At 43.2% G+C, this 23,607-nt stretch overlaps 1 protein-coding gene across 1 annotated transcript; it reads left to right on the top strand.

Moving 5' to 3' along the window:
• Nucleotides 1-5,055: 5,055 nt before the first annotated feature.
• LOC105928869 (cytochrome P450 2J2) lies at nt 5,056-23,380 on the top strand. The gene is made up of 9 exons (XM_036141398.1): nt 5,056-5,260; nt 15,340-15,502; nt 15,611-15,760; nt 16,040-16,200; nt 16,499-16,675; nt 18,858-18,996; nt 19,115-19,302; nt 19,730-19,871; nt 22,628-23,380. The coding sequence occupies exons 1-9, from the start codon at nt 5,060-5,062 to the stop codon at nt 22,801-22,803; spliced, it is 1,497 nt and encodes a 498-aa protein (XP_035997291.1). The 5' UTR covers nt 5,056-5,059; the 3' UTR covers nt 22,804-23,380.
• The last annotated feature ends 227 nt before the right edge of the window (nt 23,381-23,607 follow it).

Raw genomic sequence — 23,607 nt, 5'->3', positions numbered from 1 at the left:
CTTAGTGTGTCCAGGATCATCCTGAAATGGTTTTTTTTTTTTTTTTTTTTTTTTTTTTTTTTACCTTTAGTTTTACAGGCAAGTCATTAAGAACAAATTATTATTTACAATGGCGGCCTGAGAAGTGGAGTAACCACTTAGGAAAAGGGAAGTAGGGCTAAAATAAATACAATACTTTAATACAAACATAAAATACAATTTAAAACCCAACAGACAACCCAAAAAAATACCTTTTCTCCCATCATCTCGCGGTCACCAGGGGTGTCCCCCAAGGCTCCATTCTTGGCCCTACTCTTTTCACAATTTATATTAATAACATTACCCAGGCAGTTGGTAATTCACTCATTCACTTATATGCTGATGATACAATCCTTTACGCATTGGGGTCCTCTCCTGATGCTGTTTAGGTTACCCTGCAAGATAGCTTTTTCCAACTACAGCAATCCCTTACACAACTCAAACTCACTCTTACTAAGTGACCTGCACTCTGCTGCACCTGAACCCCCCCCCCCCCCAGGGCACCGTCCTGTCTCTTTTTCTTTTCACCCTCTACACCTCGGACTTTACTTACAACACAGACAGCTGCCATCTTCAGAAGTTGTCTGATGACTCGGGCATTGTGGGCTGTGTGTCTGAGGGGAACGAGCTGGAGTACCGGTCGGTCATCATGAACTTTGTGGACTGGTGTGAGAAGAACCATCTGTGCTCAAACACCAGTAAGACCAAGGAGATGGTGATCGACTTCAGGAGAAGACCCCCGCCTCACTCACCTGTGAACATCCAGGGGCAGGACATAGAAACTGTGGAGAGTTTTAAATACCTGGGTGTTCACACCAACAATAAACTGGACTGGACTCACAACACAGACGCTCTATACAAGAAGGGCCAGAGTCGCCTCCACCTCCTGAGGAGGCTGAGGTCTTTTGGAGTGAGCAGGCCCCTGCTTAAGACCTTCTATGACTCTGTGGTGGCCTCAGCCCTCCTCTATGCTGTCGTCTGCTGGACACCTGGCAGCGCAGAGCGGGACAGAAAGAGGCTGAATAAGCTGGTAAGCAAAGCCACTTCTGTCCTGGGCTGCACTCTGGACTCGGTGGAGGAAGTAGCTGAGAGGAGGGTGTTGTCCAAGCTCACATCCATCATGGACAACACCTTCCACCCCCTGCACCAGACTGTAGAGGAGCTGAGCAGCTCCTTTAGTGAGAGACTTAGACATCCAGTCTGTAAAAAGGAGAGTTACCGCAGGTCATTCATCCCTGCTGCCATCAGACTTTATAATGCTGCACTGTAACTGCAACTGCAACAACTAATGTGCAATAACTACTGTGCAATTCTATTTAGGACACTGTGCAATAACCTGTGCACTAATACTGTCAGGATGCAGCTTGTTGGCTGCATGCTGAGCCTCTCTCCCTCTCTCTCTTTCCTGCGCAGCCTGATTGGTTCCACCTGTCAGGCTGCAATCAACCTCCAACTGCTCCCACCTGGTTCCACCCTTATTTATACTCACCTCAGTCTGTTCTTGCTCGCCGGTCCGTAGTGTTCACTCCTGCTCAGTTTCTGTCAGAATCCTGTGTCAGCTCAGTTTTTTGTTACAGTCAGTCTGAAGACCTTTCTTCAACTTTGTTTTATTTCAAGCCATTGCCTAAGACTCTGCTCAGCTCTGTTCCACTCAAGTTCTCAACTCCTGTCCATGACTCCTGTGCTGTTCCACGTTCTCAAGTTCCTGAGCTGTTCCACGTTCTCAAGTTCCAACAAGCTGTTCCACGTTCTCAAGTTCCAACAAGCTGTTCCACGTTCTCAAGATCCTGAGCTGTTCCACGTTCTCAAGTTCCTGAGCTGTTCCACATTCTCAAGTCCCAACAAGCTGTTCCACGTTCTCAAGTCCCAACAAGCTGTTCCACGTTCTCAAGTCCCAACAAGCTGTTCCACATTCTCAAGTCCCAACAAGCTGTTCCACGTTCTCAAGTTCCTGAGCTGTTCCACGTTCTCAAGTCCCAACAAGCTGTTCCACGTTCTCAAGTTCCAACAAGCTGTTCCACGTTCTCAAATTCCTGAGCTGTTCCACGTTCTCAAGTTCCTGCAGCTGTTCCACGTTCTCAAGTTCCAGCAGCTGCTCCACGTTCTCAAGTTCCAACAAGCTGTTCCACGTTCTCAAGTTCCTGAGCTGTTCCATGTTCTCAAGTTCCAACAAGCTGTTCCACGTTCTCAAGTTCCTGAGCTGTTCCACGTTCTCAAGTCCCAACAAGCTGTTCCACGTTCTCAAGTTCCTGAGCTGTTCCACGTTCTCAAGTTCCAACAAGCTGTTCCACGTTCTCAAGTTCCAACAAGCTGTTCCACGTTCTCAAGTTCCAACAAGCTGTTCCACGTTCTCAAGTTCCTGAGCTGTTCCATGTTCTCAAGTTCCAACAAGCTGTTCCACGTTCTCAAGTTCCAACAAGCTGTTCCACGTTCTCAAGTTCCAACAAGCTGTTCCACGTTCTCAAGTTCCAACAAGCTGTTCCACGTTCTCAAGTTCCCGCAGCTGCTCCACGTTCTCAAGTTCCAACAAGCTGTTCCACGTTCTCAAGTTCCAACAAGCTGTTCCACGTTCTCAAGTTCCAACAAGCTGTTCCACGTTCTCAAGTTCCAACAAGCTGTTCCACGTTCTCAAGTTCCAACAAGCTGTTCCACGTTCTCAAGTTCCTGAGCTGTTCCACGTTCTCAAGTTCCAACAAGCTGTTCCACGTTCTCAAGTTCCAACAAGCTGTTCCACGTTCTCAAGTTCCAACAAGCTGTTCCACGTTCTCAAGTTCCAACAAGCTGTTCCACGTTCTCAAGTTCCCGCAGCTGCTCCACGTTCTCAAGTTCCAACAAGTTGTTCCACGTTCTCAAGTTCCAACAAGTTGTTCCACGTTCTCAAGTTCCAGTAGCTGTTCCACGGTCTCAAGCTCTCGGTTCCGATGTTCTGGTCTCAAGTCTTCAGCTCCGGTGTTTCCTTCCTGGTCAGTCTCCCCGTACTCCTCCTGCCGGCCAGCTTCTGCACCCTACATCTCTGTCAGTTAAAAGACTCAGGTTCTTCTCGTCATCCATCATCCACCCTGTTCAATAAACTCACTTCTAAGAACTAGCTCTGTGTGTGCGTGCTGTGTCCGGGTTCATCCTAAGACAAATCATGACAAATACTGTTAAATAATCCTGTTTAATAAGCGACTTCAGCTGTATAGTTATCTCACTACCTCACTGTTGTTCTTACCTGGTACCACTTAATGTAAAACATCATTCCATTTGTATATAAGTCACCTGAGCGTACATAAGTCACCCTAAATATCTGCTTTATTTCCCCTGTACTTTTATTTTATTTTTTTTATTTTTGATACACTGTACATATGTGGACACACTGTATATACCTTATACCGTATGCACCTTTCCTCCTTTTGGCACCTTTCTTTCTGTTTATTAAGCCGATGTGTGACAAGTAAATTTCTCCACTGTGAGATCAATAAAGCCCTATCTTATCTTATCTTAATACTCCCAAAACAAAAATGATGTGGTTTTACCGTAAGGGTACTATGCCTCCTCCTGCCCTTAACATCTCCACCTGCAAGGATTTTTTTTAGAATAAGTCACTGCATATAAATACTTGGGCATCTGGTTGGAAACGTCACTTTCATGCTCCATCCACATTTCAAAGCTGCAATCTAAAGTCAAGGCTAAGTTTGGCTTCCTTTACAGAAACCGCTCTTCCTTCACCACTTCTGCGAAACTCACTCTTATCCAAATAAGCTTCTTCCGAGCACAATGCTATCACTGCCATGTTTCATTGTGGAAATTATGTGCTCAAGGTAATGTCTGGTCAAACATTGACTTTTGCATGGAGGCCAAAAAAAATGCAGTTTTGGTATTTTATGATTGAAGACCCTTCCTCCACATGTTTGCTGTGTCCCCTGCAAAACTTTGGTGTGCTGAATTACAAACATGAGTTTTGTGACTTTCAGCAATAGCTTTCTCTTTACCACTTTTCCCACAAAGGGCAGATTTGGTTAGTGACAAGTTTCCACACCAGATCTGTGGATTCCTGCTGCTCCCCCCAGAGTTACACTGGGCCACCAGACTGCCTCTCTGATTTTTGCTTTTCTCGGTTAGGGGTGGTTGTCTCCAATGACCGTCTTTCCTCACATCACCCAGTCTTTCTATTCAGTGAAACAGTTCAGTTCTGCTTGAGCTCGATCCCCAATCCACTGCAGCCATATACCTTTTTCATCAGCTGCAACAGCAATGATCATCTTTTTCGTGGCATCCAATAAAACCTAAAAAAAAATTAAAGAAGATGGAACAAAATTAGCCAATTTTCTTTCTAGAAAAGTGTCTGACATTTTCCAAAGAAGAAAGATAAATCAACTAAAACATTCAAGAACAGATGGCTTGTAATTCACATGAGAAATACAGAAAACATATCACTCTCATACCACATGGGTTGAGCAAGCCATGTCTATTTATTAAGGAGGTCATTAGTAATACCACTAATTAAGAATTAATAGAAAGGATTCTTCAGTCATGCCATTACGTTGCCTTTGGACATTGCCTTTGGACTTGCTCTGATGTGCACTCTCTCAAGTAAATGAACTACCTTTGTGTCTAATGCTCTTTCCAGTGCAAACAGTATTTATCAAGTACGTTTGCCCATTCCAATTCAATCTGACCTTTTCTGCAGATTTTTTCTTAATTATACATAAATGATTGAACATTTTTATCATATCAGATTGCAAAAATGAACTCTGACCTGAAATCTGATGGTCTTGTGTAATGTTTTTATAGCAGCTTTTATTGTAACAACCATAAGCCTATTTGGAAATATAGTGTATGAAGTTTATGGCATGTTTTGAACTGTCTTGCCCTACAGTTATAAAAGGTTTGAAGCGGTTTTGTCCTACATAAAATAAGTGCCAATGAAGATTAAGACACCTGCAGAGAAAGAGAGAGATGCTTTTATTTTGAAAACTGGCTGTGCTCAGCCGCTCAGTATTTCGAAATCCACCTGGACTGAACTGAAGCTGTATTAGCGGAGTGCATTCTTGGGGAAATGGAAGCTTTATACAGTCTTCTCGGCTTGGAGTGGTTAGACACCAGGAGTGTTTTAATATTTTTCTGTGTGTTTTTGCTGCTGAGCGATATTTTGAAGAACAGAAAACCGAAAAACTTTCCTCCTGGACCGCAGGCTCTTCCTTTTATTGGAAATCTTCATCACATCAACCCATCAAGAATTCACCTTCAGATCACCGATGTATGGGATTATAAATATAGGCATAAGTACAGTAACATTATGTAAGAGTTACCTGCAACGTTCTCTTCTTTTCTCTCGTTAAAATTGAAAACAGTATAGCTCTACACAATTTTAAATTTCAGATGTTCTTGTTTTCTTACTAAAATGTACATTCAAGAGCAAGACGAAGGCAAATGTGACACAACTTAGGCAATAATCAATAAAAGAATAAAAATCAGTGCATTAAAGTAAAATTTATCATTTCAATAAAGAGAGAAGACAGGGCTTTGCCCTAAGTAGACTTAGTAAAATATCATTATTTATTATTGGACTTTACGTTCTTTAACTTAATGAGCTCATGCTTGAACCATATCTGTGTGGACATTTCAGTACATATAGTTTGTTCCAAATTTTTAATCATTATACCTTATTGATTTTACATTTATGAAGTTCTTAAATCACGTTTTCTCTTACAAAACAAGTGTTTTTAGCAGCACTGAGTTTGACAACAGTTCTATGTTTTTTGGTGTTTGTAAGTAAGTTGTAGCTTGCCATCTGCAGGTTAGATAAGGAAATAACTGATGAGAAAGGATAATGGTGAAAAAATTGTTTAGATACTGGCTCATGTTATAATAATGGCAAAGCGTAATTTTTATAACATTTTGCCTTTATAATTGTGTTCAGGGTTATTGCAAAAATATTTTTTATATTCGTTTCTATGTGAAATACTTAGTAAAACATAAAATGCAAAAAACATAAAAAATTAAAAATATTGTTTAATGTTTCGGACCCTTCCCTGGGCTGCCACCTTATCGTGGTGGAGGGATTAGAGCGTCCCAATGACCCCTTATGATGAGTGCGATTAATAGACGTCGTGTTTCCTCGCCCAGACGCGGGTCACCGGGGTCCCACTCTGGAGCCAGGCCTGGAGGTGGGGCATGCTGGATAGCGCCTTTTGGCCGTGCTTTTACCCATTGAGCTCAGCCGGGCACAGCCTGAAGAGAAAACATAGGTCCCCCTTTCCAATGGGCTCACCACCTGTCGGAGGGGCAGAAGGGGTCGGATGTGTTGTGTAATGGGTGGCAGTAGAGGGCGGGGACCTTGGCGTTCTGATCCTCAGCTAAAGAAGCTGGATCCTGGGTCCTGGATTGTCACCTCTCTGGTGGGGAAGGAGCCTGAGCTCGTGCGCGAGGTTGAGAAGTTCCGACTAGAGATAGTTGGACTTACCTCAATGCATGGCTCTGGCTCTGGAACCAGTCTCCTTGAGAGGGTCTGGACATTCTTCCACTCTGGAGTTGTCCCTTGTGAGAGGCGCCGAGCAGGAGTGGGCACACTTGTTGCCCCTCATCTTGGTGCCTGTACGTCTGGCTTTACCCCGGTGAACGAGAGGGTGGCCTCCCTCCACATACATGTGGGGGGACGGGTTCGCACTGTTGTTTTTGCTTACGCGCCAAACAAAAGTTCAGATTACCCTCCCTTTTTGGAGTCCTTAGAAGGGGTACTGCAGAGTGCCCCTCCTGGGGGACTCCCTTGTTCTGCTGGGAGACTTCAACGCTCACGTGAGCAATGACAGTAAGACCTGAAGGGACATGGTTGGGAGGAATGGCCCACCTGATCTGAAATCGAGTGGTGTTCTGTTGTTGGACTTCTGTGCTCATCATGGATTGTCATAAGGGTGTCCATATGTGCTCTTGGCACTAGGACACCCTAGGCTGTAGTTCAATGATCGACTTTGTTGTTGTTTCATCTGACCTGTGGCCGCATTTCTTGGGTGAAGAGAGGGGTGGAGCTCTCCACCCACCACTACCTGGTGGTAAGCTGGCTCCGATGGTGGGGGAGGAAACCGGTCAGACCTGGTAGGCCCAAATATATTGTGAAGATGCTGTGCCTCTATTGTTGAGGCCGCTAGTCGGAGCTGTGGCTGCAAGGTTGTCGGTGCATGTCGTGGCGGCAACCCTCGAACACACTGGTGTGGACCGACGGTGAGGGAAGATGTCAAGCTAAAGAAGGAGTCCTATCTGGCTTTATTGGCCTGCGGGACTCCGGAAGCAGCTCGTGTACTGGCAGTCCAAGTGCCAGGCAGCTAGGCTGGTTGCTGAGGCAAAAACTCGGCCGTGGGAAGAGTTTGGAGAAGCCATGGAGTAATAACTCCGTATGGCTTTGAGGCGATTCTGGTCCACTGTCCGGCGTCTCAGGAGGGGGAAGCAGTGCAGTACCAACACTGTTTATAGTGGGGGTGGTGTGGTGCTGACCTCGACTCGGGACGTCGTGTGTCGGTCGGCGGAATACTTCGAAGACCTCCTTAATCCCACCAACACGTCTTCCATTGAGGAAGCAAAGCCTCGGGACTCCAGGTCGGGTTTTCCCATCTCTGGTACTAAGGTCACAGAGGTGGTTAAAAAGCTCCTCGGTGGCAAGGCCCCGGGGGTGGATGAGATTCGCCCTGAGTACCTTAAGGCTCTGGATGTTGTGGTGTTGTGTTAGTTACGCGACTCTGCCATATTGCGTGGACATCGGGGGCAGTTCCCCTGGATTGGCAGACTTGGGTGGTGGTCCCCCTGTTTTAAAAGGGGGACCGGAGGGTGTGTTCCAACTCCAGAGGAATCACACTCTTAAACCGGTTATGAAGCGTCCGTTAGTTTGACTGAAACCTTACGTATATATATAGCAAAATATGAACAAATAAATATACCACCAAATTATTATTATTTTTTCACATACAAGAGAAAATCGGAAAAGATTCTGATCACATTTCAAGCGCCCTCCAACCCGGAAGTCGTGACGTCGCTTCGTGAACGTTCATTTAAACATGGCGGATTACAGCACTATATGCAATAGCGAAAACGAGAAATCTGAAAGCGAAACTTCGACTTCAACCGAGCGATTCCTACCAGGTGACCATTCTGATGTATCGGTGGAAGAATATTTGTGTCTCGAGCCTCACATGTTTGACCCGGACGTTTCAGATGAAGAGAAGGCAGCGGACGAACAACAGCCTTCCGAGTCGGACAAGGAGTGGAGATTGGACGTTGGGAGATTAGATGAATGGTAGGACACGTTTTTTCATTTGACAAGGTACTTCAAATATTTTTACGTTGACATCATTTTCTTTTAGGCACCATAGATATTTAATGACTAAAATGCCGGTTTACCCATGAATAGCACGATCAATTCAGCTGTAATGATACAGTGTAAAATTCAGTTCAATGAATTATTATTCCATTGCCCCCTTTCTTTGAGCTTCCGAGGGCGCTTGGTCTTGTTGGCATTAAGCTTTCTAGGAATCCAGCATCTGATATTTGATCATTAAATGTATTTAGCATGATATAAGAGACAATTCAAAGTATAATTATTCATTTATTTCTCGATCCACTGTATATATGTGGACGCATTGTATATACCCCATGCACCTTTTCCTCTTTTTGGCACCTTCTTTTGATTATTGAGCCGACGTGACAAGCGGAATTCTCCACTGTGAGATCAAAAAGTCTATCTTATCTTATCTTAAATAAAGAGATGAGGACAAAATGTATCACTAAAATGAATGAGCATTTATTCACAACTAAAAATTAATTAATGCCATGGCCTAGTTAGGCCCAACAATGAGGTGCTAGTTATCATAAAGAATCACTTGACAACAATTTATAAACAGTATCGGTACATTAATATTTAGCCTACCTACATACTAGCATAACAAAAGTCAATAATAATAATATATCAAAATATACACTGAGTAATATTGAGGCCTAAAGATTTCCTTAATGTAAATCCATTTCCAACTTACCATAAATGCATTAATAGTGAATTTAGCAAATCAGTTATGGTGTGTAATTCATATACAAATATACAATTAATCAATCTTATTTTTAGGTGTTCCTGTTCTCACTGCCAATTATGGATTTGGCGAGATAGTGCATCTATTGCCAGGAAATGGGCTTGGTTGTTGCTAAGATGGAAGAAGCCAGAGAGCATATGGATAGAGAAATGCCTGGCTGTATCACTGACCATCCTAGCATCCAGATTAGATAGATAGATAGATAGATAGATAGATAGATAGATAGATAGATAGATAGATAGATAGATAGATAGATAGATAGATAGATAGATAGATAGATAGATAGATAGATAGATAGATAGATAGATAGATAGATAGATAGATAGATAGATAGATTTATTGTCATTTTGCATGCACAAAGTGCGTACAGAATGAAATTTCGTTTGCATACAGCTTGAAAAGAATCACTCTAGAAATCACTCTAAGAAATCACAGTAGATTGCACTATTTTTCAGGATAAAGATGCAGCAGCGATTTATGTAAACAATTGAGATGAAAAACAATGTAACACTGTAAGCAATTATTTCACAAAGAACATCTAATTATCTCCGTATATATGCAGTGGAATTATGTGCTATATTATTAGCTTGAGAATGGGTGAAGGATACTAATTTAAATAAAATAATAATTTGTAGGAATTATCTGCATTGAGTATTCAAAAGGGATGTACAAATAATCATCAAAATATATTATATGAGGTTATAACTGTTCATCATAGAATATGTGAACAAAATAAAAATGTAATATTATTTTGGACTCATGTTGGTATTTTGGGAAATTAAAGAGCAAATAGGTTGGCTAAGGAAGATATTAAAAAGGAATATATTGATATGCCAGTAAAGTATCGGAAGGCAAAAAATCGGAAGGCAAAAGTATTGTTTGGAGAGAAAGCAAGAAGATATGGAAAAGTAGGTGGGATAATGAAATAAATGGAAGGCAACTATATATGATACAAAATACAGTTGATGTAGTAAGGATTAGAGGAATAAACAGGAGGGAGGAGATAATTATAGATAGAATAAGAACCCCAAAAAAGCCAAAGACCCCCTCCCCCGGAGCACCGAGGCAGTCGTCTTTAAAATGACGATCCACAAACGGGCTCTAAGTGTCTTTTGGCCACTCATGCAATCTTTCATCTTCATGGGAACAGTACATAGTGACACAACGATGAGGCATTTTGTAAAAAAAAGCAGTGAAAACAAAACAACGTTATCGATTTAGTACTCAGACAGTATAGTGGGTGCAGACTTCCGGGTTTTGCGACTCATCGTGTGACGTCACTGGGAAAGTCCGCCTAGCGAGATCGTTTTGATTCCATGGATTTTGCGAACGCAAAAAACAAAAGATGCGGATAGGAGACCGAAAAAAATTATCAGAAGTAATAAATAGCTATGTGGACATCATCTGTGAGAAAAATCTTGCTGATCTGCCTCTTCAACGAATAATACTTCATAACCGGTTTAAGCCTCCCTGGTAAGGTCTATTCCGGGGTTCTGGAAAGGAGTGTCCGTCTGATAGTCGAATCTCGGATTCAGGAAGAGCAGTGTGGTTTTCGTCCTGGCCGTGGAACACTGGACCAGCTCTATACCCTCAGAAGGATTCTGGAGGGGGCATGGGAGTTTACCCAACCAGTCTACATGTGCTTTGTGGATCTGGAGAAGGCATTCAACCGTGTCCCCCTGGGGGTCCTGTGGGGGGTACTCCGGGAGTATGGAGTACCGGGCCCTTTAATAAGGGCTGTCAGGTCTCTGTACGACTGGTGTCAGAGTCTGGTCCGCATTGCCGGCAGTAAGTCGAACTCGTTTCCGGTGAGAGTTGGACTCCGCCAAGGTTGCCCTTTGTCACTGATTCTGTTCATAACTTTTGTGGACAGAATTTCTAGGCGCAGCCAAGGTGTTGAGGGGATCCGTTTTGGTGGCCTTAGGATTGCGTCTCTGCTCTTCGCGGATGATGTGGTCCTATAGACCAGTTCATTGTTATTGTTTTGATCCGGGTTTTTCGCGCATGCGCGCCGGACTGGTTGGCAAAAGACGAACACAATGGCGGACGCAAACAGCGAAACTGACGAGTTCTCCACATATTTTTGTTCTTTAGATAACGTATCACAAGATCGTTTTAAGAGTAAGTTGATGGTTGATGGTATCAGATTGCCAGATCCACACAGCAAAAGCCTGAAGGGACGGAGCGAGTCTGTGAAATGCTGGCCAAGTGTTCCGTACCGCGACATATACAGCTGAATTATAAACACGCAGGCCAGTACAGACGAGAGAGCACGAAAGCCCCTGAAACCACTGGACGGCTGCAATTATTTTATATCGGGAAAAAGGCTCCGCGACGCCATGAGGGATTAAGCGGGTCAGAAAATCGATGGATGGATAGATGTTGTTCACACGTTTGTGCAACAGCACAAAGCGGCGTCACACACAGACCGCGTCTCAGATTTTATATCAGGAAAAAGGCTTCAGCAACGCCCGCGACGCCATGAGGGATTAAGCGGTCAGAAAATGGATGGATGGATGTTGTTCACATGTTTGTAACACCAGAAAGCAGCGTCGGACACAGGCCGCGTCTCAGCAGAGGAAGACCCGCCCGGTAGGATAAAAAAACATTGTTTACTACGGATTATTTTGGTGTTTTTGTCTTGTTAAAATGGGTGGCGTGTCGGCGACATTGCAGCGTAAACACAGAAGTACTAGCGCCCGTGAACGGGGGCGTAATGGAGCAGCAGCAGCCGCCGCCGCTGTCTGAAGCTGCTGCGGCGGCTGCTGTAGCCACCTCCCCTCCGCCGCTATTTAAGTAGAACAATGACTAGAGCAGAATTAAGTTGTATTTACCGGAGATGAAGTGTAGACTGTGTCATGATTTGTCTTTGGATGAACCCGGACACAGCACGCACACACAGAGCTTGTTCTTGAAGTGAGTTTTATTGTACAGAATGATGAGTGAATGATGAGAGGAACCAGAGTCTTTATGGACGGAGGTGAAGGGTGCGGAAGCTGGCTAGCAGGAGGAACACGGGGAGACTGACCCGGAGGAGACTCGGGAGCGAAGGACTTGAAGGCGTTGAACTGAGCTGCATGACTGGAGAACGTAGAACTGAGTTGCAGAGCTGAAGACCGTGGAGCGGAGTTGCAGAGCTGAAGACCGTGGAGCTGAGTTGCAGAGCTGAAGACCGTGGAGCTGAGTTGCAGAGCTGAAGACCGTGGAGCTGAGTTGCAGAGCTGAAGACCGTTGAGGTTGCTGTAGATTTCACCGTGTAGCTGAGAGGATTCTTGGAGGTGCAGATAGGCGCGGGCGCAGGAACTCTGGCAACCAGACGTGGGAAAATCTCTGGTTGCTGAAGATGTTGCCGTGCAGCCGAGAGGATTCTTGGAGGTGCAGATAGGCGCGGGCGCAGGAACTCTGGCAACCAGACGTGGGAAAATCTCTGGTTGCTGAAGATGTTGCCGTGCAGCCGAGAGGATTCTTGGAGGTGCAGATGGCGCGGGCGCAGGAACTCTGGCAACCAGACGTGGGAAAATCTCTGGTTGCTGAAGATGTTGCCGTGCAGCCGAGAGGATTCTTGGAGGTGCAGATGGCGCGGGCGCAGGAACTCTGGCAACCAGACGTGGGAAAATCTCTGGTTGCTGAAGATGTTACCGTGCAGCCGAGAGGATTCTTGGAGGTGCAGATAGGCGCGGGCGCAGGAACTCTGGCAACCAGACGTGGGAAGATCTCTGGACAGAGGCGCAACAGAGGATGAAAACAGACTGAGACTGAACGGGAGTGAACACTACGGGCCGGCAACGAGAGCAGAAAGAGGTATGTTTAAATAGGGGTGGGACCAGGTGGAGGCAGTTGCGGGTTAATTGCAGCCTGACAGGTGGAACCCATCAGGCTGCGCAGTAACGAGAGAGAGGGAGAGAGGCTCAGCATGCAGCCCTCACGCTGCATCCTGACAGACTGCAAATTCTGTTGTAGAATGATGGCTCCCCCAGTCCATTAGGAGTGTCTGCCTGTGCTCTTTTCATTGAAAATATCAATTTTTTTCTTCGTCCTTCCTCCTTCGGTAAACGACAGAAACGTACATCCAACGATTTGGAATGCCTCTGTGTGCAACCGGGAGCACAACAAGTCGTAGGCACTGTTTAGATTCCAAAAATAAACGAAGTAAAAGTACGCTCTAAATCACCCGTTTTGTCATGTAGTAGACGAGAGCAGCTCTGTTTTTTGCCAACCACAGTGCCCGGATGTAGCGCTGACGTCACGCGTGAACTACCCTATTGGCTTCATCAGGGCGTGATCTAAATTTCTCACTGGAGCAGTCCACAACCGAGTGTGAAGCGGCTGGGATGAGGATCAGTGCCTCCAAATCCGAGACCATGGTCTTGAGCCGGAAAAGGGTAGAATGCCTTCTCCGGGTTGGGGAGGATGTGCTGCCCCTAGTGGAGGACTTTAAGTATCTTGGGGTCTTGTCACAAATGAGGGGAAGATGGAGTGGGAGATCGACAGGTGGATTGGTGCAGCGTCTGCTGTGAAGCGGGCGCTGTACCGATCCGTAGTGGTGAAGAGAGAGCTGAGCCAAAAGGCGAAGCTCTCGATTTACAATCAACAGTATGTTCCTACCCTCATCTATGGTCATGAGCTTTGGGTCATGGCCAAAATAACGAGATCCCGGATACAAGCAGCCGAAATGAGTTTTCACCATAGTGTTTCTGGGCTCTCCCTTAGAGATAGGGTGAGGAGCTCAGTCGCCCGGGGAGGCTCAGAGTAGAAATGAGCCAGTTGAGGTGGCTCGGGCATCCGGTTAGGATGCCTCCTGGACGCCTCCCTGGTGAGGTGTTCCGGGCACATCCTGCCGAGAGGACATCCATAGGGAGACCCAGGACACGATGGAGGGACTATGTTTCTCGGCTGGCCTGGGAACACCTTGGAATTCCCCCAAGGTGTTCCCAGGAGCTGGCCCAAGTGGCTGGGGAGAGAGACGTCTGGGCCTCCCTACTGAGATGGCAAGACAAAAGGGGCTCTGGGACTTGATATGAAAATCATTCCAACTGATGTGTGGCCTGTCAGGGGAACTCCAGGACAACATTAGACTCTCGAGAAGGGAAAATGAAATGCATGTCTGCTCATGATGGTTGCCTAACATGATTAGGTGAATGGGTTTGGATTTGTTGGTAATAGTTTGGAGTGGATTTCCATTAAGAGCAGCAACTTTAAGTTGAATGGTGGGAACGTTTTAATTTAGAAACCAACAGAGGATTGTGAGATTTTGTCCGGAACCAGAATCAATGAGGGCAAAGGTAGAATAATGTTGACCACTGGAGACAATGCTTGTCTTTAAAAAGAACCGAGGGGTTTTGCTATCATGCACTGCACCCACAAGAACCCCCTGAGCTACTGGTGGGCATTGTCTTTAGGCCTAGTAGTACAGTTTAAATGAAAATGGCCCTGTTGACTGCAGCAGAGGCAAAGTGTGGCAGTTAGACATCTCTGCCTCTCCTTGCTGGTCTGTCGGTTGCATAGATTCCTCAGTAGAGGGCCCTCTGGATGGGCTGATCCCCTGCTTTCCTCACTGAGACAACTAGCAAAGGACAAGGCTACAAGTCAAACATTTTATTTTTCATTTAACCACTCCTGGAAGAGGAGTCAATAAGCCCATCTAAAGTATTAGGCTTGTCTCGACTAGCAAGCTCATCCTTCATCTTTTCACTATGTGCCTGCCTGAATGCACTTTTAAGGGCAGGGGCATATTCATATGCCCGGGCACATATGAACATATTCCAGCCTGCAGCTGCAGCTAGGGCCCCAAACTTGACCGCTAGCTACTGGACGATTATCCTTCTTCAATGACCATAATTGAATAGTTACCTGAGAGGAACAGAGGAATTAGTCAAGAAAAACTTGGAACCATGGAACAACTTGGAGTAAGGTTCTGATCAGGTGAACTAATGCTCTGACACCTTCAATCCATCTCTAACCACCATAACTTCTCCTACTAATTGGCGTAAATGTAACACACCTCTGGCTGGTGTCCACCTGTTGCACCTTGTCTACTTGACAAAGTAGAAAGGGCTCTTGTCAAGAAAACAAGCCCCTGCACATCTCTTTCTGATATTTTTATTACCAGTTTATGGCAGGTGAAATTCCATTTAATAAAGGTCTGCATCCAGTGGTGCTCTGTGTTACAAATGTAGCTTTGAATACTGCTTGCTAATTTGATCTTAATTAGGGAAATGGGCCACTTGTGAATTGACTTAAATTTGTATTTGTTGTCTGTGTTCAGTTTGCAGAGAAATATGGCAATGTTTTCAGTCTTCATCTCCTTGGAGGAAAAGCTGTGGTCATTAATGGATACAAACACGTGAAAGAGGCTCTTGTTGAAAAAGGAGAAGACTTCATGGATCGGCCCACCATTCCATTGTTTTCCGAGGTTTTCAAGAACAAAGGTTTTATTTGTTTAATCTACAGTTACCTTTGCTTGTAAAAACTGTAAATGTTAAGTTGGTGAGGACTGTTCTATCCTCAGTGTTAATGAATGTTCCTGTTTTAAAAAGGTATTGTGATGTCCAGTGGTTACCCATGGAAGGTACAGAGGAGGTTTGCTCTTCATGCCCTGAGAAACTTTGGTCTGGGAAAGAAGACCATGGAGCGATACATCCAGCAGGAGTGCCAGTATCTCACTGAAGGTTTTGCTGATCAGCAAGGTACAAAATAATAACCTGACCCTAGCTAGATGTATTTCGCTCCACCTGGATGTGAGTGAAGCTAGACGGAGTTAGGCGGAGCGATATCAATCTGGCTAGGGTCAGGTTAACAAAATAAACCATCAACCAAATTTGATTTGTTTTTCAAAAGAATGTGATCTGAGAACATGCTGTCCTCGATTCTCTCTGCAGTCTTGATTTTTATCCTGTGGTTTATAATGCTTTCTTTTTTTTGACAAAATGACCGCTTTTGGTCTAAAATCTATTTTTATTTGAAAGGCAAGCCATTTTCTGGTCAGACACTGATAAACAATGCCGTGTCCAACATCATCTGCTGTTTGGTCTTTGGGAGCCGATTTGAGTACGATGACAAGGAGTACCACACTATTCTTGATAACTTTAATGAGATTTTGCGTCTACAAGGAGGTTTTTGGGTGCAGGTAAGTCTTCTTTTTTTAAAGAAATGTATTTTACACTATGGACACAATCAACGAAAAATGATTTGTCCAATATTGTATGGCAGAAGATCCTAACACAGCTACAAACATGCATTGCTGTTTATACCACTCATCTATATTTATGTCTGTAGTTGATAAAGGTATTATTAGAGAATCATATGAATGTCAGATCAGATCACATGAATATTAATTTTGTTTACTACCAGTTTGCATACAGGATATTAGCATCAAAACAATTTCTTTCCCCTTAAGAAGACATTTTATCTTTTCTGATCTTCAGGTATACAACATGTTTCCCTCTGTGATGAAGTGGCTGCCAGGACCTCATAAGTCAATATTCATCCATCTACAGAAGCTAATTGACTTTTTAGAAATTCGGATCAAAGAACACAGAGAGAACCTTGACCCCTCATCTCCAAGAGACTACATCGACTCCTTTCTGATAGAAATGGGAGACGTAAGCGTTGGATTCTTTTAATTAGATGATATATGCAAAGCCCTGATTATATTTAGCTGTTAATAAACAAGATTTTGTAGCAATACCTAGAGGGTGTATAACAATGTTTTGACAAGTTTCGATTTTCAGTCGGTATTTGGCTTGTAGCTTAAAGTCTCATGATAGTCATTTTCCTTTCTGTGTGTAATGATTACTGCCGGTGAACCCGATATTCAGCCCGACACAGAGTTACGATTAAAAGGTTTAATGAGAATGTTGAGTAGTGGCGGTTGAGGCAGACAAGTAGAACCAGAATTAGCAGATGAATCTTGGCAGCAGGTGTAGGTCTGCAAATATGAGTAGAAGACCAGATGATGCAGGCAGGAAGAGACCAGACTGAGCCATGTGGGTCGGGCTGAACCCGAACTGGCAGAGCAAACGGCTTGGACTAACAGGAAAGCAGGCAGGACTGCAGCACGCAGACACAGTGACATTATCAGAAGAGCCCAACTGGAGTGGCTGGAGCTCACAGGAAAAAACAGGAAGAACTGCAGCACGCAGACACAGGTAACTTAACTGAGGAGTCCAGCAGGTTGATCAAAAGTGTCCAGTAGCGCAGGACCCATCACACTGAGCGGAAAACGAGGACGAGAGAATTGCGGGGAGAAGGGAGACCTTCTGGCCAGGATGAGTAGGCTGAGGCAAGTATATGTAAGCAGATGCACAAGTGACCAGAGTTGAATCTAATTAGTGGCAACAGGTGGAGATGATGTAGAGGGGGTGGTCGCTGGAGGCAGACTGAGTTGATAGGATAGTGACTGGTGGCTGAGAGGTGACAGGTGGAATGAGAAAAGTCCAAAAGAGTCCAAAAGCAAAAATAAACAAAAACCCAAATCATGCCACAATGCCTGAAGTCAAATAATATGGAATGGAATGGAGGAAGAAAGTTGGCTGAATATACCATGGATGAATGCATGAATGTATCTTGGAGTCTCCAGTTGTAATCTCAGCTCCCATGGTGGACATTTACTAGAGCAGGAAGTCAAAATTTTTGTGTACCAAATGTCACAAAATGGGATCCAGTCAACTCCGTCTCATTTTTAGCTGATAGACATGCAAGAATTTTAATGTAAAAGTCAAAGAGGAGTGTTGGCACTTTATTGTTCAGTTAGTGGGTTAGAACAGTAAAAAACACACACAACTGTTTTCCCGTTATTGTTTCAACATATCGAGACTGCCTAATATAAGGAGAATCACGTCTGTCTAAACTCCATTCATGATATTTAAGCTCAATATTGTACCTTCTCAACAAGCAAACAGCACTGTGGTCATTTCCAGATTTCTGATGGAAATATAATTTGCTCTGATTATCTCTCATCTCCAGAGATTCTGTCTCCCACAACAAAAAGTCTAACTTGCTGAGTCCATTCCAGCTGTCTGCTTTATTCTTGGAAGACATTTTGTTTCTACATAGGTTGCTGGTAGTGTTAGCCTTTAAATCCAGGTCTTAATCTCAGTCAGACTTTACATACACAGTGAAAACATATCAAAACTAAACAATTTCAAATTATTTAATCTCATCCTTACTTTTCCTGCTAAACTCTGCCAAACTTCGCTGTGTCCGTTCGGTTGACTTTGGGGATCTGTTTGGAAGCAGTTGGACCTGGTGACCAGAAGGCAGCTCTCAGGGTGAAAACCCTCATTTGGGCATCAAGTCTGGATGAGCTTTACACAGATCTACAGTGGGCTGTGCTCGGCCTGTGGAGCGTGGGATCTCCTATTGGCCTGCAGGGTTGTGGTTTGTTTCCCCGGTCAGCTTTCTCCTGCATAGCTTAGAAAGATCACAGCTGCTTTGATTTTTATATTGGTTTCACAGAAAACAGACTTTACTCAGCTTGGTCCAACCTGCACATGTTGGCGGTTCTCTGAACTCCATGAGGGCCCATGGAATAATAAGGGAGATGAGACCGTCTCTATACTTTGCTACTGAAGCAGAGAGGAAGATTGTCTCGAGGGGCTAGGCTTTAAAGAGTGGGCACCCTGGTGTGAGGAGGCAGTTTCTTAGTGAGTGACTCTGTCACAGTCTCACGTTTCTTGTGGCTTTAGCCTATAGTCTGATTTTATATTCCCTTTGCTGATTTCCTAACACATTGCATTATGCACAAGTGCACGAGTGAACCAATGTTTCTCATGTCTTTGGCAGAAAGAGGACAAAGATTCTGGTTTTGATCTCCTCAACTTGTCAGCTTGCGCTCTGGACCTGTTTGCTGCTGGAACTGAAACCACCACCACTACTTTGCACTGGGGGCTGTTGTACATGATTTACTACCCTGACATACAAGGTGGGTGAGGGACATTCAGTGGACTTTAACAGACCAGCTTTACATTGGAGTAAAATAGAGTAAGGTGTACATTTTCCCACTGGACAGACTCACAGTGAGTTGTTTTCATCGTGTACAGAGCGTGTCAATGCTGAGATCAATGCTGTGATTGGTTCATCCAGACAACCTGCTGTGGCTGACAGGGAAAACATGCCCTACACTGATGCAGTCATCCATGAGATACAAAGGATGGGAAACATCCTTCCTCTCAATGTGGCTCGCATGACAAGCAAAGACACCACCCTGGATAAATACTCAATTCCAAAGGTACATTATTTACTTTGGGCATCATTTATTTTGGGAGTGCTCATTGACTTTTATTATTTTTCAACATTGTCTTAACTGATCACACAGGTACAACCTTTTCTCCTGATTGCCCTACACAATAAGGAACATAAAAAAATGTTAAAATAATAACTGATAACTTTCTATAGAGTTATTACATTTGTAATGACTAGATGTTTAAATATCTCTCTACTGAAAAATACCCAACAAATACTGCATAGATACCCAGTAAGTATCAAATACCCAATGGGTCTATTATAAACAGGTACACAATACCCCAATGGATATATATATTTTTTTTTTTTGTTCTTTTTTTCTTTACTCCCTGTACTGATTAGATATGACCTAAAAACTGAGCAGGAAAATACTGTATATTTTAATGAAGCTCTTATTTGTTTTAAAATTTCAGGGCACCATCATCATAGCAACACTTCACTCTGTCCTCCATGATGAGTCCATGTGGGAGACTCCACACTCCTTCAACCCCCAGCACTTTCTGGACCAGGATGGTAAATTTAGGAAAAGAGACGCCTTTATGCCTTTTTCTGCAGGTGTGTAGGTTATCTTGGTATTTTAAATTTCACTTTTGCTCTACCTGAGACAATATACAATGATAATAAGCTTAACTTGTCCTTATTCAAAAAAGTAAGGAACAATGTAATCAGTGAAAAAAAATGGGAATGAAGGGAAATTGAAATCAGTTGGAGGTTAAAATACTATTTTTTGTTTAAAACTTGGAGTTAGATTTTGCTGAAGAGCTACCAAAACTAGATTGTTCCTTGTTTTGGTTGAATATTAAATGGCATTTTTAAAACAGAGAAAAGTTGTCATTTTTTAAGAACTATATAAGCACTGAAGGCAGTGAACATTACAACCAAATGAGACATTATTAAAGCAATCTATTTATTGCCACCCTAGTAAAGATCTGCAAAATCCCTTCAAATAACAAACTAATAAATTTGAATTGCAGTAACACAATCCCTCAACAAATTATTAAGTAAAGTTGCTCCACCTCTCCTGATTGCTCTGCCTCTGCTGAAACTCATTCCCTCTTATTAGCTCATTTGGTTTGCCTGTCATTCTCTCCCCTGCCTCAGTATATTTATACATTTGTTGCTCCAACTATTGGCACCCTTGATGATGCCAATTAAACATATGTGACTGGAGCATTTTTTTATTCATACTTTCATATAAGCTTTGTAAAGTTCATAAGAGAAAACTTGCAATTAATAATCCATGGATCTTATTTATCTCGGGAGTAAATATGATGTGGACAGAAATACACACCAAGACGGATTTGGCTGTGTCTGACAAACTTCATGATACCTATTTTAAAATGGATTCAAATACAGCCCTTTATTTAACCAACTCTTTACCAAAACTGTAAGGTTTAAAAAAAGAAAAAAAGAATACATACTCTCTGAACTCTTTAAAGCTTGGTGAAGGAGCTTACCTGGGTCTGTGGTCGGGAGGATGTAATGACTGTAGTGTTAACCTACATGATAGGCTCGAATGCAAAAGGAATGAAAACTTTTTCTTGACCCCTTTTTTTCCTATTGAACCACACGTCTATCGATTGATATATAATTTATTGTATTGTCATCCATGCCTAGTTTACACTTTATAAGGTAGAAGGAGACTGAACTCGGAGCGGGGCTTTTGGATCACTGCATGGCTCAGCAGGACCCTTTTATTTTTATTAAACTTTCGAACAAAACATTGGGCAGCTTACTGTCTGGCTGCCCAATGGCAATCCTCGAGGGACATTTAACCAGCGTGTGTAATATGGGAAAAAGTTGTTTCTAGACACAACAATGAGGAAACAGATTTTTTTCAATTATAAATAGCGCACACTAAATATATAATTTTTAATGTTACAACAAAAAGTAACTCAAAAAGTCATGATTTATTTCACATTTGTTAAAGAACGACAACAGAGGGGAAATATGACCTCCAGAAAAGCTCAGTACTGTGTTCTAGGCTTCCAGTAGTGTTGCCACGTCCTCTTGTTGTCAGCTTGTTCATTTATAAAGTTTATAATGATAGCAGTTAGCAGTTAGAGACTATGTTAGTCCTGCTCAAGTTTCCTTATTTATCATCGGTTTGATGGTAGCAAAGCTAATATTTTTGTTTGTGAAATATGAGTTTGCAAAGCTAGTTTTCAGGTTGGCTGTGTCCACCACTGGGTGTGGCATAGGTATTATAACGCTATTACAGCTCTTCTGGCTTCATGCAGTTTCATTTTTACATTTACACGTTTTTGCGCAGAAACAATATTCAGCTTTGTGGATGTATTTCTTTAAAATCAGAAATACAAGATAATATCTCATTCAAATGGAGAAATATTTGTTGACCTAGATGCTGCTACGAAAAATAGCTTCTTTCAGAATCAGAATCAGAATCAGACATACTAGTCATATCACTTCACCCTGGAAATCCAAGTGAAGTGATGTGACTTGTGCAAGAACAGTGCAGAGAATGCATAAAAGACAGTTACAGAGGGGGGGGGGGGGGGGGGGGGTGGGGGGGGGGGGGTTGGTTGTTAGAATTACTGAGGGAGGCGTTGTAAAGATTGATGGCCACAGGCAGGAATGATTTCCTGTGACGCTCAGTGGAGCATCTGGGTAAGAGGAGCCTTCTGCTAAAAGAGCTCATCTGCTGGGTCAGTGTGTCATGGAGAGGGTGTGAGACATTGTCTAAGATGGACTGTAGCCTGGACAGCATCCTCCTCTCTGCCACTGCCGTCAGAGTGTCCAGCTCCTCCCCCACAACATCCCCGCCCTCCTGATCAGTTTGTTCAGTCTGTTGTTGTCGGCAGCCCACAGCCCACTGCCCAGCAGCATGTGACAGCGAAGAAGAGCGTGCCGGCAACAACAGACTCATAAAACATCCTCAGCAACGTCCCACAGATGTTAAAGGACCTCAGTCTCCTCAGGAAAAAGAGTTGGCTTTGGCCCTTTTTCCTAAACTTGCCAGATTTTACAAAGCTGTTACTGAAAGCTCACACAACTGGCAATTGGTACCAGTATGATTAATGCAAACTTATATTTGTCTCCCATCATGCACAACGGGGATGTTGGTAGGGAAGGTGCAAGAAAATTCCTTAAAGCTTGCCGAAAAGTCCCCATTATTATATGGTTGGGATGGTATTTTAATAAAAATAGTATCACTGCAGCCTTTGGATAAAGTAAACAGTGTTCTCTATATTATAATTGGGACATTGCTACAGGAATCTATTTATTTACTCCTCTAAAGATTTAAAAAAAAAATGTGTGTAACACTAAGGCGTTGTAATGTGTGTTTTCAGGTAAACGTGTGTGTCTTGGAGAGCAGCTGGCCAGGATGGAGTTATTCCTCTTCTTCACCTCCCTCCTTCAGAGGTTTAAATTCTCCCCTCCTCCAGGAGAGCAGCCTAGTCTGGAGTACAAACTGGGAGCCACTCATTGCCCCAAACCTTACCGCCTCTGTGCCGTACCACGTTAAACCAAAAGAAGTGTTGACAGCGACACTGTGCATCCCTTCTGCTGTGTTTGATCCCAGCGGCGCCTAACTTGTCGGTATTAAAGCAGTTAAGGTATCAAAACTTTGATCTGATACTTTGGTGAAAGTTAGACTATAACCACACAAAATTGTAATATTATTATCCTCGGTTTTTGGTTAATTCCCCAGCTCCTGTCATTCTCAGCAATTGCTTCCACTTGTCAATAAATCAGTTTAACTGCATAGCAGTGTTTTGGGCTGAATTCCGGGTTCACCTTCAAACCAGATCATCACAAAAATGAAATAACTGTAAAGACTTTTGGGATAAATGTGTAGAAATATAGTTGTATAAATAATTTATGCTGGAAAGGAACAGTGTAAATCAAATGGTCATATTTTAATCTAAAATACTTGCCATCCTGCTGTGGAAAATTATGTTTTTTTCTAAATCTGCGGCAAACTCTGTAAGACTTAATTACAAACCTGCTGATATCATTTCTGCACCTGCTGATGGGAATTAGATAAAAATGAAATATTCCTTTGAAAACCCACTTTGTATATGACCAACTTCATTAAAAAAAACATGCAGATAAACGTACTTTTGCAAACTTTCACGATTTTTTATATTCCCTGTTATAAATAGCATCATACCTGTGCAAATACATTTCTGTTGGCTGTGATTGATGTTGTCTAATATTTTGCTGTTAAATGTTCTTAGCATAATGTTGACCTCCTAAAAAAAAAAGAAGCATTTAATGCACTGAAATGAGGAGTTATAATAGATAACAAACAGGGAAAAAAACTTTC

The sequence above is a fragment of the Fundulus heteroclitus genome, chromosome 9, assembly GCF_011125445.2.
Source record: "Fundulus heteroclitus isolate FHET01 chromosome 9, MU-UCD_Fhet_4.1, whole genome shotgun sequence".
Classification (NCBI taxonomy): Eukaryota; Metazoa; Chordata; class Actinopteri; order Cyprinodontiformes; family Fundulidae; genus Fundulus; species Fundulus heteroclitus.
The sequence above is the reverse complement of the archived record's forward strand: the minus strand, read 5'-3'. Positions and strand labels throughout refer to the sequence as shown.

Coding starts and splice junctions, on each gene's coding strand:
- LOC105928869 (XM_036141398.1), top strand. CDS start 5,060: ATGGAAGCTTTATACAGTCTTCTCGGCTTGGAGTGGTTAGACACCAGG. Junction 15,761..16,039: donor AGGTTTTGCTGATCAGCAAG/GTACAAAATAAT, acceptor TTTATTTGAAAG/GCAAGCCATTTTCTGGTCAG. Junction 18,997..19,114: donor TTACTACCCTGACATACAAG/GTGGGTGAGGGA, acceptor CATCGTGTACAG/AGCGTGTCAATGCTGAGATC.